At 47.2% G+C, this 13,772-nt stretch overlaps 1 protein-coding gene across 3 annotated transcripts; it reads right to left on the reverse strand.

The window, feature by feature from the left end:
* Positions 1 to 1,242: 1,242 nt before the first annotated feature.
* atp6v0a1a (ATPase H+ transporting V0 subunit a1a) lies at positions 1,243 to 13,523 on the reverse strand. 3 transcript variants are annotated; one of them, XM_078083546.1, is made up of 22 exons: positions 12,013 to 13,523; positions 11,027 to 11,183; positions 10,552 to 10,630; positions 10,358 to 10,455; positions 10,156 to 10,284; positions 9,284 to 9,366; positions 8,964 to 9,090; positions 8,805 to 8,887; positions 8,615 to 8,708; positions 6,988 to 7,200; positions 6,353 to 6,503; positions 5,975 to 6,114; positions 5,677 to 5,846; positions 5,495 to 5,585; positions 5,258 to 5,376; positions 4,938 to 5,154; positions 4,723 to 4,830; positions 4,532 to 4,639; positions 3,932 to 3,949; positions 3,312 to 3,429; positions 2,994 to 3,165; positions 1,243 to 2,169 (listed from the first exon to the last, which is right to left on the reverse strand). In XM_078083546.1, the coding sequence occupies exons 2-22, from the start codon at positions 11,141 to 11,143 to the stop codon at positions 2,076 to 2,078; spliced, it is 2,529 nt and encodes an 842-aa protein (XP_077939672.1). In that variant the 5' UTR covers positions 11,144 to 11,183; positions 12,013 to 13,523; the 3' UTR covers positions 1,243 to 2,075. The 3 variants fall into 3 exon arrangements, with proteins under 3 accessions (XP_077939672.1, XP_040047616.1, XP_040047617.1); XM_040191682.2 differs by having other exon boundaries at positions 3,932 to 3,976; XM_040191683.2 differs by lacking the exon at positions 3,932 to 3,949.
* Between the last annotated feature and the right edge of the window lie 249 nt (positions 13,524 to 13,772).

Raw genomic sequence — 13,772 nt, forward strand, 5'->3', positions numbered from 1 at the left:
GTCTCATTGGGGTTCACGCTTTGAAACTGCTGAGTAAAAGTCCCGGTAAGTGTAAACACGAGAGGACTTCCCGGCTGTTATGAAAGCTTGATCCCCCCCCCCCCCATTTACACACGCAGGGAAATATCAAATTAAACGAGCTGGTCCCAAAAAAGGATGTTGGATAAATAAAGAGCTCTGTTATGACTTTGGGCTGTTGTGACTAATAGCCGACAACCCGCTTGAAAAATATGCTGAACAGAGAACATGATGTTCCTCATCGCAGGGACCGAAGGTTTGAATAGTGAGGTCTTCCAAAGTGCAATCAGAGAAGCCTTCTCTCGTGTGTCCCGCTCATAGAAACACTCACAGTGGCGCTAGTAGCAAGTAAGTAAGTTTACTCAAATGTGCTGGAGTATATTTAACGGTGCTTTACATTTATTGCCATGTTTACACACATGCTTGATTAAAGAAAAGACACATTTGCCACTGTATTTTGAGTGGCATTATATTTGATGACTTTACAGTGCAGATTCCTAATACAGAATGTGGTCAATAAATAAATGATGTATTAAAGAAGGTTAAGATAATACTACAGAATAAAAAATAGCTCTACCTTTATCAGCTGCAACACAGTGATCACTTCATTTAATTACAATCGATAGAGATAATATACATACTTTGATGGCATTAGATTGTACGTTTACTTACTATGGAGTATTTCTGCTCCGTGGCATTGGCCAGAGTACTTCTTTCTTTTACAACCACTCAATTTACATCTGTAAAAATGGTTTCAAGCCAAAGGTTTCCTGCTGGTTTTGACATGAATGAGAAAGTCAAACCCTTTCAACACGGGCGGGGACACAAGTGGATACTTCTGTTTGGACTCACATGATTGCCTGTAGACGGCTAGACTGAACAAATCCAGTCGATAAAACAATGATAAGCGATACGCAACAGAAAAGGCCCATTGTGCACTAAATACATAGCTGTATTATAATTTCCTTTTCGTCTGCCAAATAAATGGCAGGGATCTTATTTTAAAGCACAAACTTCAGCAGGTACTCAAGATATATTTATCAGGCAGAGACCGCGGTAGGAGCTTTAAACCAACTTCTATAAGACTCTGTTCCCCTGGCTGCACAGAACCTGTTCAATAGCACCACCAAGAGGAGTGATGAAATCCTGCAGCCCCCGAAGGCACCACGTGCAGAGACACAAACACACACACAGCAAAAAAATAAAACCCAAACTACAACTTAATCAAGTGCTTTCCAATTTATTGACAGATGCACAAGTACTGCGAGTGGGAAATCAATTGAGGATTTGGTTATTTCATCTTGTCTGCTGGATGCTGTTCTTACTCCTTTAAGTGCTTCGATGACATTTCAAAAAAAAAAAAAAAAACTCAGACCACCGTTGCCACAGAATGTCCTCCTATCGATCCGCCGCCATCGTCACAGTGTGGGTTGATGCAAAGGACACATGGCATGGCACAGGCGCGTTTACGTTGGCGTGCTACGTGGGATTAAACATTGGTTCCTCTTTCAAGCAGTGACTGAGATCCTGCTGTACGTTTAGTTGAACATTCCCTTTGGACCTTTTATAGCTCTGTGGGTCAGGTCAGTGCACGGCGTCAGACCTCCACCTCATCAAGCACGTCAGACGCTTTGTGCAGGACGACGCCAAAGCGGCGCCAGAGAAAGACGTCGTCGGTACAACAATGACAGAAGGGGCCGACGTAAACACCAAAGTGAAGGACACTCCCATCACTTGACTGTGAATCAGCGTCAAACGTAACCAGCCTCTTGCATGAAGCACCACGTGAGGAAAGATTTGCATAAATAATAATCTAAATAAAACACTGGAAAAACTAAAATGACTTCACTAAGACAACACGGATTACAGTTAATGCTATTTCTCAGAGGAATGATTGAGGATTTATTTGTGAGTAGGTGGCAAACAAAAGGGCAGTCAGGCCGATGACCTCGTGGAGTGTAACTCGGGACAACTGCATCTCACAAGCACGAAAAATTACTATTCAACAACACGCAGAGAAGGTCAACATCAATTAGAAGAGGACGCGTAGCCCAATCTCAGTCCTCGAACCGCCCCTCCAGGATGCTCTCGAAGGTGAAGGGGAGGAACTTGAAGCCCTGGCCTGAGTAGAACTTGTTTTGGAACTCCACCCTGTAAAAGAAAAAATACGTTTTAAAAAAGGGCCAATCAAGACAACACAATGAGCAGGAAGGCCCTCGCACAATAAAGCATACATTGAATTCCTGCTCCACTGGTGCAGAAGGGTAGACAAGGACGGGAAATAATATACGCTTAAGCCTCTGCACTTTTTATAGTTTTCAAAAGTCCCCAAATAATATTTTGAAAACTTGGCCTCTGAAGGCCATTTAGATAAAGCTGAGTCACCCAGCATTCCTGTGGGTGATTATCCAAAAGAATAACCATGTCAGTAGAGTGTAGAGTGGCTGCAACAGAGGCACATTCTCTGGATTGGAAAAAGGCAGCGTGGCAGTCAGCCAAGCCGGACAAGAATATTAACAAAAGAAATCTTTTGTGAAAAGGTCTCAACTGTAACTATCTAAAGCAACCGCGGCAACATGTTGCACGGATCTGCTAAACTTGGTGTTTGGTTCGGTGATGCCAATATTCATGAGGCATCACCGAATGTTGATGGGAGAATTGATAAACGGATTCCTCTTTATTTATTATAATCAGGAAATGAGTACAACTTGTCTTTTGTTAAAACATTTTAAGTGAATGGTTGTCATCTTTACTGGCTGTACATTAACCACGGACCTTTGAACTCTGGAAAAGAAATAGCAGGTGCTCCATTGGGTGAAACTGACCCTCAGGAACAGCAGAGGCTTTATGTTCACCAGCAGTTGGCGCTATACGACTTTAATTTACAGTCAAGTCCCATTTTAAAATAGAAAACCCAGGAGGAACGGAGTTTAGATGAACGATAATCAAAAAACACAAAACGAGACTCAACTTACCAGTGCAGGCGCAGTGCATGCAGGAAGGCTGACAGACCCTCCATTATGAGAAGGATGGCCACTGTGAGAATAGCGAAGAAGAAAAAGACGATGGTCACGACCAAGAAACCCGCAAAGCCGCTGGTAGAGAGGCCGATGTGCATCACCATGGTCCACAGCACTTCTGACAACTCTGTGCACAGAAGACGGAGAGAAAAGGCAGAGTTCGGTGCTGTCAGTAACTGCTTCTCTCCACAAAACACATGTTTATCACTGAAGAATCTCCTTTCAAACCCTGAAAAAAGGGATGTGGGGGGGTGGGGGAGGGGCGTGACTTACGTGCGTGAGCCAGACTGAGGGCCCAAAGCCGCAGATAGGAGGCCGTGTTGGAGATGCAGCCCAGGCAGTACTCGATGGTGTGGATGGCCTGATGAACGGCCACATCCCCAAAGTTAAACTGCAGGACAGATACAGAACATCAGACATCCACGTGGCCGGAGAACAACGGCTCTATAACAGGTCCTGAAGTCCACACGCAGAGAGGGGCGGAGGGGTGTGTGTGTGTGTGTGTGCGCGCGCAAGATCATTCAGCTAAATAACAACAGGAAAGCCATTTGCCAACGCAGATGAGCGAAGCCACTTTAATTAGGAGACGCTGTCATCCCATGACCCTGTGGACCCAAAAGCATCAGCAGCCCTGCTGATCCCCCATGCACGTCACCATGGAAACGCTGGCGCCCAGTTTGACGCCTTCCCTGCAACCCACTGGTTCCAACATTCACATTCATTCAAGTGACACCTGGAAAGACACCGGCTAACAGTTACGCACGCACACGCATCTAAGAGCAGCGGGTAATGGTGGACGCCATACGGAGACAACAAAGCGAGGGGCGCGAGGAGACAGAATTGCTAGACATGCACATTGACGGGTGGGGGTGTAGCGTGAGCTCCTGTCCTACCTCTTCCTCCTCGCAGGCCTTGACAGCAGGTGACAAAAGGCAACGCTTGGTTATTGACAGCACACACACAGATCGGCAGACAGACGGCACGTGAGTGCAACAGAAAAGAAAAAAAGATCACAGGAGAAATCAGTTACTTGCTTAAAAAGGGTGATGGGAAAAAAAAAGGAGGGTGAATTTTACAGGAACACATGTACAGCTGGAAGAATGCAGGATTCAGCATGACGGTGTTCTGGTAACGTTAAAGCCCTTCAGACTTACAACAGCAACCCGACTGGTAGTATTTTCAAAACGGAGATGAAGTAGCCGGTGGCTGACATGAGAAAACAAGCATTGAACAAGTCGTATTTAATCTGCCAACAGACTTTCCTGTAACGTTTAAGTGAGGCGCTTGTTGAGGCCGCTCAATACACCAGCCCTTCGTCCATAATTGACGTTTTCCCATCACAGTGCAAGCGGAAAACACGAGGCATCGGTTTGCAACTGAATTATTCAAAGCGGTGAGGAGATCCTATAACCGCCCTGCCAACAAACGGCCGTCTCTCACAGTTCTGTGACAAAGAGGAGGCCCAATGCAGTCAGATGGGGCGGCGGCGTTACCTCAGGCTCCTCCTCAGAGTGCTGAGAGAGCTGGTCGTGTTGGATGATTTGGGCCTCGTCCTCGGTGGGCCCGTTGCCCACCCTGATCCCTCCAAAGTTCTCTCTACCCTGACGATGAAGACGGATAGAATAAGTGACAAAAAAGGGGATCAGAACGCGTGTCACTTTCCAGTCGTGCCACCGATTCTCACCAGGTTTTTCCGCCACAAGTGCTGCCTCCGCAGCACCAGAGTTTTCACTATCAACATACAAGGAACACAAGCCAAGGCGATGATCACCAAGAGGGATTGTATGACCATCTACACGGAGGAGAGGGAGAAAAAGAAAAAAGCAGCACATGACTCGCCACGCTTCATTTTCCAGTGGAAAAGGACGTCTGGTGTAGCGGAGGAGTGTGGAACCGAACTTGTCCTGTGTAGAGAGGTTTGTTACTGGGGTCGTTGTAGTTGAAGAGGAACATGTTGATGAAGGCAATGAGGAGACTCGGGGCGTCCTTGGATATCCTCGCGTCGTACGAGAGCCACTTGTAGAAGATCAGAATGGCCAGGTAGCCGAACAGGCTGGCCATGAAGACAATCTCTGGGATAAATCCCAAGTAGATATTAAGCGGCTTCTTGAAATACCTAAAGAAAAATTTAAAAAAATAAAAAGAAGCACGAACAAGGATTTTTTTGGAGAAAAGGGAACACAAGAGTTGTAAACACAAATGTTGGATGGAAATCTCACAGGTGGTTGAAGAGGCCGAGGGAGACTCCAAAGAGCATGTGGATGACTCCCAGGATGATGGACATCTTCATCTTGAACGAGTTCAGGAATGTCAGCTTGTTGGTGGCAATGTTCCATATCTGAGACCATACGGCAGAAGATGTGTGGTCGTGTCATGTTTGTGCACGTATGAATTTATTTCTGAGCATAAAAAAAATTGTTTCCCGTGAGACGGCGTGATGACAGACGGAAACTTACCGGATCGATGCCGATGGGATACGGCCCTTTGAACACTCCGTCTACGGTCGGGTCCAGCTGCAACACTTTGTTCCCGCGCAGCGTTTCAAACCTTTAAACGGGAAGAGAGCAGCGATCACTTCAGTGCCTCGGGCCGCCGGGCCAGCCCCGCGGGACTTCGGCTCCTCGCCGCCGACACTTACGTCCAGTTGCCGCCGCCCAGCCGCGAGGTGAACATGGGCCTGACGCTCCAGCCGGAGCCGAACACGTTGAGGGACTTGGAGAAGCAGTCGTTGTAAATGATCCCCGTGTAGACGGAGAAGACTCCCATCAGCAGGATGATGTAGCGCCCGGCGAACACCATGCTGAACATCTGCCGAGATGGATACATAAAATCAATACAGTCGGCGAGTGACAAGAAGGCCACGAAGAACGCCGCGTCAATCCCCAGAAGCCTCGGTGCAGGCTGGATCAGATCTCCCGGCGACGGTGGTGCCGTACCTCGTTGTCGTTCTTCTGGGCCATCAGCCTGCTCTCCCTCAACACGAGGTAGAGGGCGGCACAGGTCATGAGCACCCCGTGGCCCATGTCGCCAAACATAACGGCGAACAGGAAGGGAAAGGTGATGATGGTGTATGGCGCTGGAGACGAGGCGGTATGGAGGCAGGCGTCACGTGAGGTGGTTGGGGAGAGGGGGGGAGGGGGGGGCATTGCAGCAGGTGAAACAACACAAGAGGGACACAGTCAACAGCATGTTCAAACGAGGTGATGACGGGCAATGAGTGCCTCTCAAAAAAAAAAAAAGGGTGATTGGAAAGGAAGGTCAGGGGTCAAATTGTTCTAGGGACGCACAGAGAAAGGTGCGACACACGCGCTTACCCGGGTTGATCTCGCGGTAGCTGCCAATCCCGTAGGCGTCCACGATGTTCTGGAAGCCCGAGGTGAACTTGTTGGTCTTGTTAAAGGTGGGCGCGGGCTGCTTAGTCTGCATCCTATTGAGGATGGAGGGCACCGTGGAGCCGCTCTTCTCCTGCAGCAGAGAGGCGCAGCATTCAGAACAAGATTAGGAGACACGCGATAAACAATCGCCACCATCCGGGCACATCGGTGATATTTGCAAATGCCATTGCTCTCTTCAAGGGTGGTGGGTGTGCACGAGATGGTGAAAGCCCTCCTGAGACAGCACACCTTGATCCTTCTCTAAGTGCTTAGAGAAGGATCTTGAGTGCTGCAACGGGCATAATTTAAAAACATTTGGGTTTTAGGAAGCATTTACTTCTTTTTATGAAGAACCTGCACGACCGGCTGGGACAACAGAGCTGGTTAAATACGCCATTCTGTGTGGGTGAATCACTTGTGGACCGTGCACTGCAAACAGCCCGCTTACACTCACGTGCTTCAGAACTATTGTGTCTCAAACCGGCTCAACGACAATCAACGCAGGTTTAGTTGAACTGATTTCTAAGAATAAAAAAGAAAGAAAAGAGGAGGCCTAAACTGCCCCGGTTACTCACCGTGCCCCTGCGCAGAGCAAACTGGATGGAGTCCATGTCGGAGACGGGACACCACACCTCAGCGATCAGACACTTCTGAGTGACGTCGATGTTGCAGAGGTTGAGGGTGTGGTAGATGGCCTTCATCTTCCTCACCTTGATGAACCACACTCGGACCGTCTTGGCTGCAGCTTGCAGGACCCTCTGCCTGTGGTCCTCGGTCTGGTTCAGCACCTTCGGAGGGGGGACAGTAGGAGAGGGGGTCGGAATAAAATCTTACAAATGAAAGTGTTATCTGGCTGTAATCAGTCTCCTACTGCTGCCTGTGATGGCTTTTTAGAAATGGATTTTGAATCATTGACGGTTCCTTTTTGGCCATTGTGAAAAGATCAACATGATCTTTGAAGTTTTGCAAATTGTCCACTGTAGAGAAACCACTTTTGTTGTGGTGAACCTTGTGCTTATCAAAAAAAAAAAAAAAAAAAAAGGAATATTTTACAATACAATTGTAACCATAGTGCGATTAAAATGCATTTCTAATTCATGAATCCATCCATTAAAAGTCACAGCTATATGGATTATATACACATATTTGGATTCCTAGTCGGTCTCCTGCCCTTGGTTGGTAGTGGTGGGTGTGGTACGCTCCACTTGGAAGCACCTGGGCGTGGTGCTCTCAGAGGATAAAGGCTCTGCCTTTCGGGCGTCCCTCGCTCTCTGCTGCTGGGAATTATTTGTCTGCGGGCCACCAGGCAACAGCCTCTTGTCCCCGGTTGTTCTGTGTTTGCTGCTGGATGACTCAGGTCAGAAAATAGACAGATATCTAAGCTGTGCACTCTGCACAGGCTCAGTGACACACACACACACACACAAGCGATGGCCGACCCCATAGCTTGATACCCCTCATCACCAGTGGCAACCGTCATGCCATCGTAGCAAACCGGCCAAATGCTGCATCTGCAAACGCCGGGTTTCACATCCCCCAGAGCGTGGAGCCGCTAGAAGATATCAAATCGCTTTGATGAACAGACCCGTGCAAGCAAGCAAGCGGCAAATGTCCATTGGAACTAAAATATCAAAAGCTTGTAAGATGTGAGCCGTTCACTTCTAACGGACTTCAGCTCGGCCTGAGGGGAACGTTATCTCTGCGATATGCGGGGTGGGACATGAAAAACACTACAGTAAGAGCCCCCGTGTTAAATCTGCATTGGCTAAAGTTTATTGAAACTTTATTATCGACCCAGTGATTCGGACCAACCTGGCGGCACACATTGGGCGTTTGCAGGTTGCAGACTTTACTGCAGCTGTTAAGTTAAGACCACTTAAGTCACATTTCAACAGCATAAGCGACGCAATGAAAACACGTTGTGTCATGAGGATCGGAGGATTAAATTGGCAAATAAAATAAATAAAATTGGCAGTACATAGAATTGGGCAAAAGAGTGAAAAGAACAGTTTTGACTTCCTTCCACTTATTGGCCCACATGTCGTTGAGCAAAACGGACGTTTGTGCCTCATCTACGTTTCCTTCCAGTGGATTTGAAAAATATTTTGAGGAAGAGGCAAAAAAAAAAAAAAAAAGGAGAAGAGACTGATCCAAGTTGTGTCTGTTAATGTGTCAACATTGTGTAGCAGTGGGTTTTTTTACCATTTGCAGGTCTTCAATACGAGCATTCACCCCTGCTAGCATCTCTTTCCTCTCCTGGCGCGTCTCTGGACACGGGTACAAAGTCGCTCTAAATCTGAGGACGGATGGAAAAAGAAGCGCCCATCAAAAAAGCAAATGTCAGCCAATAAACGCCTCCTAAAATCATACTAAATGTCAGCCAGTCACGTACCCCTCACAGATCTTCTTCACTCGGTTCTTCAGCTGGTCTCCCTGAAAGAAGATGATGAAGACGGACTTGTGGACCTGGTCGCTCTGTGGAAACATCAAATAGTTAGGACTAAAAAATTAAAACAACGGCATTAGCATTGGACCGGACCTCGGTACTTACCGTAATCGGGTCCTCCAGAGGATCTTCGATTTCTGCCTGCTTCAAGAACACGTTTCCCCTGCAGACTCTCCACAGCATCCTCTCAAATGTGGGAATGCGTTCACGGCCAATGACTCCCGCCACAAACCTGTGGCAGAAAACCTCGGTCACCGCTGTCGGTATGGACAACACTTCACACAGTAAACAATGTGTCAACTATAATCGTTAGTGTACATTTCATTTACCGTGTGCAGATCCTGAGTCTTTAAAAGCCTGGGCTTCTGCTATAGGAAATATAGAAAAGGCCTCATGTGCACCAGGGAACACAAATGCACACTCACCCCAGTCTGAGAGGAGCCACTCGCTGCGGCTCATTGGGGTCCAACAGGGTGTTTGACTCGTCCAGTACGCTGGGATCCTCCATCTGCATCACAGTCAGTTCATATCGAGTTAGTATCACTACTAGAAGTGCACTCCCATATAAACACACTGCAGGTAGCAGACGTTATTTTGGACAGTTGAAAGACGGGTAGAGACGTGGTCTGTTTCCAGCTCAATGATTTATGGCATTTAAAGCCCACAACAACTTGTAACAGGAGACTAAACGTTGTGTGTTAACACTGTTTGGCATGTGGAGGCAATAAAGGGAAATTGATGTTGCGCAAAAGGAAGGTAGGTAGACGAGGCTTTGCTCCAACAAATAAAGAAGATTGCACGGATTTGATTCTATTTTTTTAATTTTTGTAAAGTGTTATACAGCAGTGGAATTAATATACTAATGAGTCTAGTGTAAATGGGCCAAGACCATGTGAGCAACTTTAAATCACGAGTGAAAGAGCTTCTGCCAGACCAAGCAGCAATAAATGCTTCATTGTGTACGTGTGTGTGTGTGTGCGCGTCTCCAGCTTAATCTGAATGATCTCAATGCAAACCAGAAATAGCTGCATTTAGACTCAAACATTGCTTTTCTTCCCCATTGCCACAGTGAAAATATAAAAACATAGTAAGTTGTGATTCACAATCAATCCATATTCAATCGCTAATTTGTTTCCAAAGACATATTTGGAAGTTGGAAATGAAACTATGGTGGAGCAATACTTATTTGAATTATATATAGACACACTAAATATATTCTCCCTCTACGGCAAAAGCTAGTAAAATGAAAAACACCCTGAGCACATTGCTTTGCGAGGCCTACGTGCACATCACTGACCTCATCAAAAAACTGCTGAGTGCGCCGCAGGATGTGCTTGAGCTCGGTGAGCTCCAGGAAGTTCTTCTTCAGCGCCTCTTGGTTGGTGTTTATTTCCTTCAGCTCATTCTCGAGCTTCTCGAACGTGGCCTGTGTGGAGGAATACAAGACGGGTCAGCAGAGGCAGGCAGACGGAGCTCGCGCTGAGAACGAATGAGGTCACCTCCAGGTCGATCATGTCCCTTGGGAAAGGGACTTCAGGGTTCTCTCCAGTGTCGACCATTGGGATGTTCGCCTTCTTGATCTCTTTCTCCACAAATCCTGCGAGAAAGTAAGAACAAAAAGATTAAAAAAAGAGCCGCCCAGAGTGGAGCCTCCTCCTCCTCGTGGTTCGGGTAGACCGAGCGGCTCGCTTACTCAGTTTGCGATCCATCTCCTCGCATCGTCGCACTTCATTGACAAACTTTCGTTGGAACACGTTCACATCAGGATTTAGCTGCAAAAAAAACAAAAACAAAAACATGTGAGGCTCAAGCACCAATACATTTGACGTTATGTGCATCCATAACTACGGACCACTCTGCCAATAATGTAATCATTAAAAAAAAAAAAAACATTGTTTCCACTGCTGGAGGACGTGTAATCCGATGAATTTCCCCAGATGCCACGGTGTGTGTGTCTGTGTGTCTGTGTGCGCGCACACAGACGTACTCTGTTCCAGCCCGTGCTACATTCTAGCACAACTCTCCCGTCGGGCCTCTTCTGGAAACGGCCTCTTCTCATGTGTGAAACGCAGGGTCGGCCGTGAACGCATGATTAACACGCTGCTGTAGGCGTGCACTCGCTCAGCATCACCCCCTCCTCCCCCGTTTAGTTCAACAGTTCAACTTACATCGCGAAACTGCACCATCCCGATCTCCCCCAGCTCGCTGACACAGCAGTAGGCCGCCTCGGACTGGAGGAAGAGTTGAGCCAGCGTCATCTCCTCGCTTCTGAAGAGTTCCCCCATGCTGCCGAAAGGACGGGAGCCCTCGGATTGAACCCCAAACCTCGGGAGAACAGAGCGTTGACACAGACCGTTAGTCGAGAGAGAGAGAGAAGACACTTTCCTCCACATGGCACAAACACACACACAGTGTGTGAGCACTCCATCAGTTGTGTGTTAGTTTAGCACAAGTGCGAACTGCAGAAAAAAGTCAGTCTGCCCTCGTGCTGATCTCATGATAGGTGAAGGAATGCAATCAGGGGGGGCGCGCTAAGAGGGAGAAACACATTCATACATTTTGAATTCAAATTGAAGATTAATAGTTGATCTCATTTGACACGGGACGCCCACATAGAGGGGGGGGGGGATTATCTGTGGATTACATGGAAGCACGTGACCAAGGAGCCTCGATTTGTCGCACCGCGTCCGAGCAGAAGCGCACATCACCTGGTTTAACGGGGAACGGGTCCTAACGTCACCACTCGACCCGACAAAATCTAACCAAAACCAACCATTCGCCACAGAACGCAATGGCAGAGTATGTCGTAGTGTGTTTGACGTCAGCCGCACAAGTCAAATGAGGGAATAGCGACGTTAGCTTGCGGCTGCTAGTCAGATTAGCGAGCGTTCGTTAAAGGTGCAACTATAACGTTAACAACACTACGCGGAAACGGGAAAGTCACCGCGGTGAACGGCGACGTATTCGGAGATCGCGTCGACGGCTTAAGTTAAATTACAGTGGACCTTCCTCACTTTGGACCTCACAAGTTTTAGCTGTTATAGCTAATAAGTGCACCTGTTGTTCAGCATTTCAGCTCACAATAATCACACCGACACCGCAAGGGATCTTGAAACAATTCACTTTCCGCTTAATCGAACCACCGGGTCCTTACTGGCAACGCGAGCAACTGGACTCTCTCCTCCTCGGTTCCCTTCCTGGTTCGCCGGGCTGTTTGTTTGTGGACCGACGGGTCGGATCTTCACAGCTGACGGCTCCTCTCCTTCTTCTGCGTCATCTTTGAGGTTTCCTCCTCGGCGCCTCGTGGTCGCCCCCTACTGGAGACAGCGGTCCTCAGAAAAACAACACCTTCAAAACCTTTAATTAGACAGATGAAACTGATGATTACAAAAACAGTCATATGGAATGATCATATATGTGTATACAAATAATGAATACACATTAATATAAATGTATTTAGCTTGTTTTGAACTTTTGGACATTTGTCAATTTAAGCGTTGATTTAGACTGGTGGACAGCAGGGGGCGCTGCGTCGAGTGCAGGTTTGTTTGTCCGTGCACCGTGAGGGAAAAACACTATTTCCAGTTGTCCACGGTAGTGATGGGAATTTCGGATCTTGCTTCTTTGAATCTCGTTCAGTAAAATGAACGAATCTTTTTTCGAGTCATTCGTTCACGCACGACACGTCACTAGTCCACGGTCATTTGTTTCATATGTTGTCAAAAAGCATCGAGAAGCATATTGCAGGCTGTGACTTTCAGATTGGTTTGGAATCTCACTGGAGCTAAATAAACCACTACACACTCGAAAAGGCCTAAAAGAAGCGGTGGTTGCGCTGCAGCTCAGAACAGAAATGGTGTATTTTAAATAAAAGCAGAAGCTGCTGTGAAGCAGTATTGCTATTATTGCCTTTATTTATTGTATTGTTTGTATTGTATTTAAACCTGTTTAGTGTAAGGTGCAACGCCGAGCTCCAGTACACACCTACCAACTGAATTGCGTGTTTCTGACCAGTGGACCAACAGCCTTTTACCATCGTTTCTCCCAGAGGAGTTACTGGATATACATCTATATAAAGCATCCTAGTACAAAAGTTTCAGCTAGATGTAAAAAAACACACAAACCCACTGTATGCAGACGCTTTACTGAAGCCTTTGCAATGGGTGTAGTGACACAATTCAATTCATAAACCGCGTTTCTACACGACATCCTTACAAAAGGCATGCAGGGTGTAAGTGCTCCCACAATGCTGTTCCTATACAGATGATAAAGAGCAATGAGCTGGTGTGATTCTAAATACAAACTGTCAGCTCCACCTAGCATCATAGTGCAAATATCAGTAAGTTCATATGCATGGATACAGCTCTTGACTGATCTTCACTATGATGATAGTTGGTGCTAATAACTGGTTACATATAGTGGTTGTCAAGTGTTCAGATGTTGTTGAGTTAGCCATGTTTCAGAAACAAAAAGACACTTAAATTAAGAATAATTTTGAAAGTCACTATAATGCCCCCTAGCGTAAGCGCATAAACGCCTCTGTGCTTAGCGCCCAGCCTGCGCGAGTATAAACAAAGCTTACGAGGTGGAGCCTGGCCGGGATAAGCTTCCCCCCGGACGGATTGGGTGGGGCGGGGGGAAAACTTTTTGACAGGCTGGTTTCACAGGGAGCAGAGGCATTCGAGCCAGGGCACACATGCCTCAGCTGTGAAGAGGCCCTACTCCCCTTGGCTGGCTGGCAGAGAGAGAGGGAGAGAGGGACAGAGAGAGAGAGAGAGAGAGAGAGAGAGAGAGAGAGAGAGAGAGAGAGAGAGAGAGGTTGGCTGGGAGTGGGAGACTGAGGGTGAAGAGAAAGTTTAAGCGTGAAGTAGACTAGGGAGAGGGGAAAAGTGGTTCCAGAACTTCGTCTGAAGG

The sequence above is a fragment of the Gasterosteus aculeatus genome, chromosome 11, assembly GCF_964276395.1.
Source record: "Gasterosteus aculeatus chromosome 11, fGasAcu3.hap1.1, whole genome shotgun sequence".
NCBI classification, from domain to species: Eukaryota; Metazoa; Chordata; class Actinopteri; order Perciformes; family Gasterosteidae; genus Gasterosteus; species Gasterosteus aculeatus.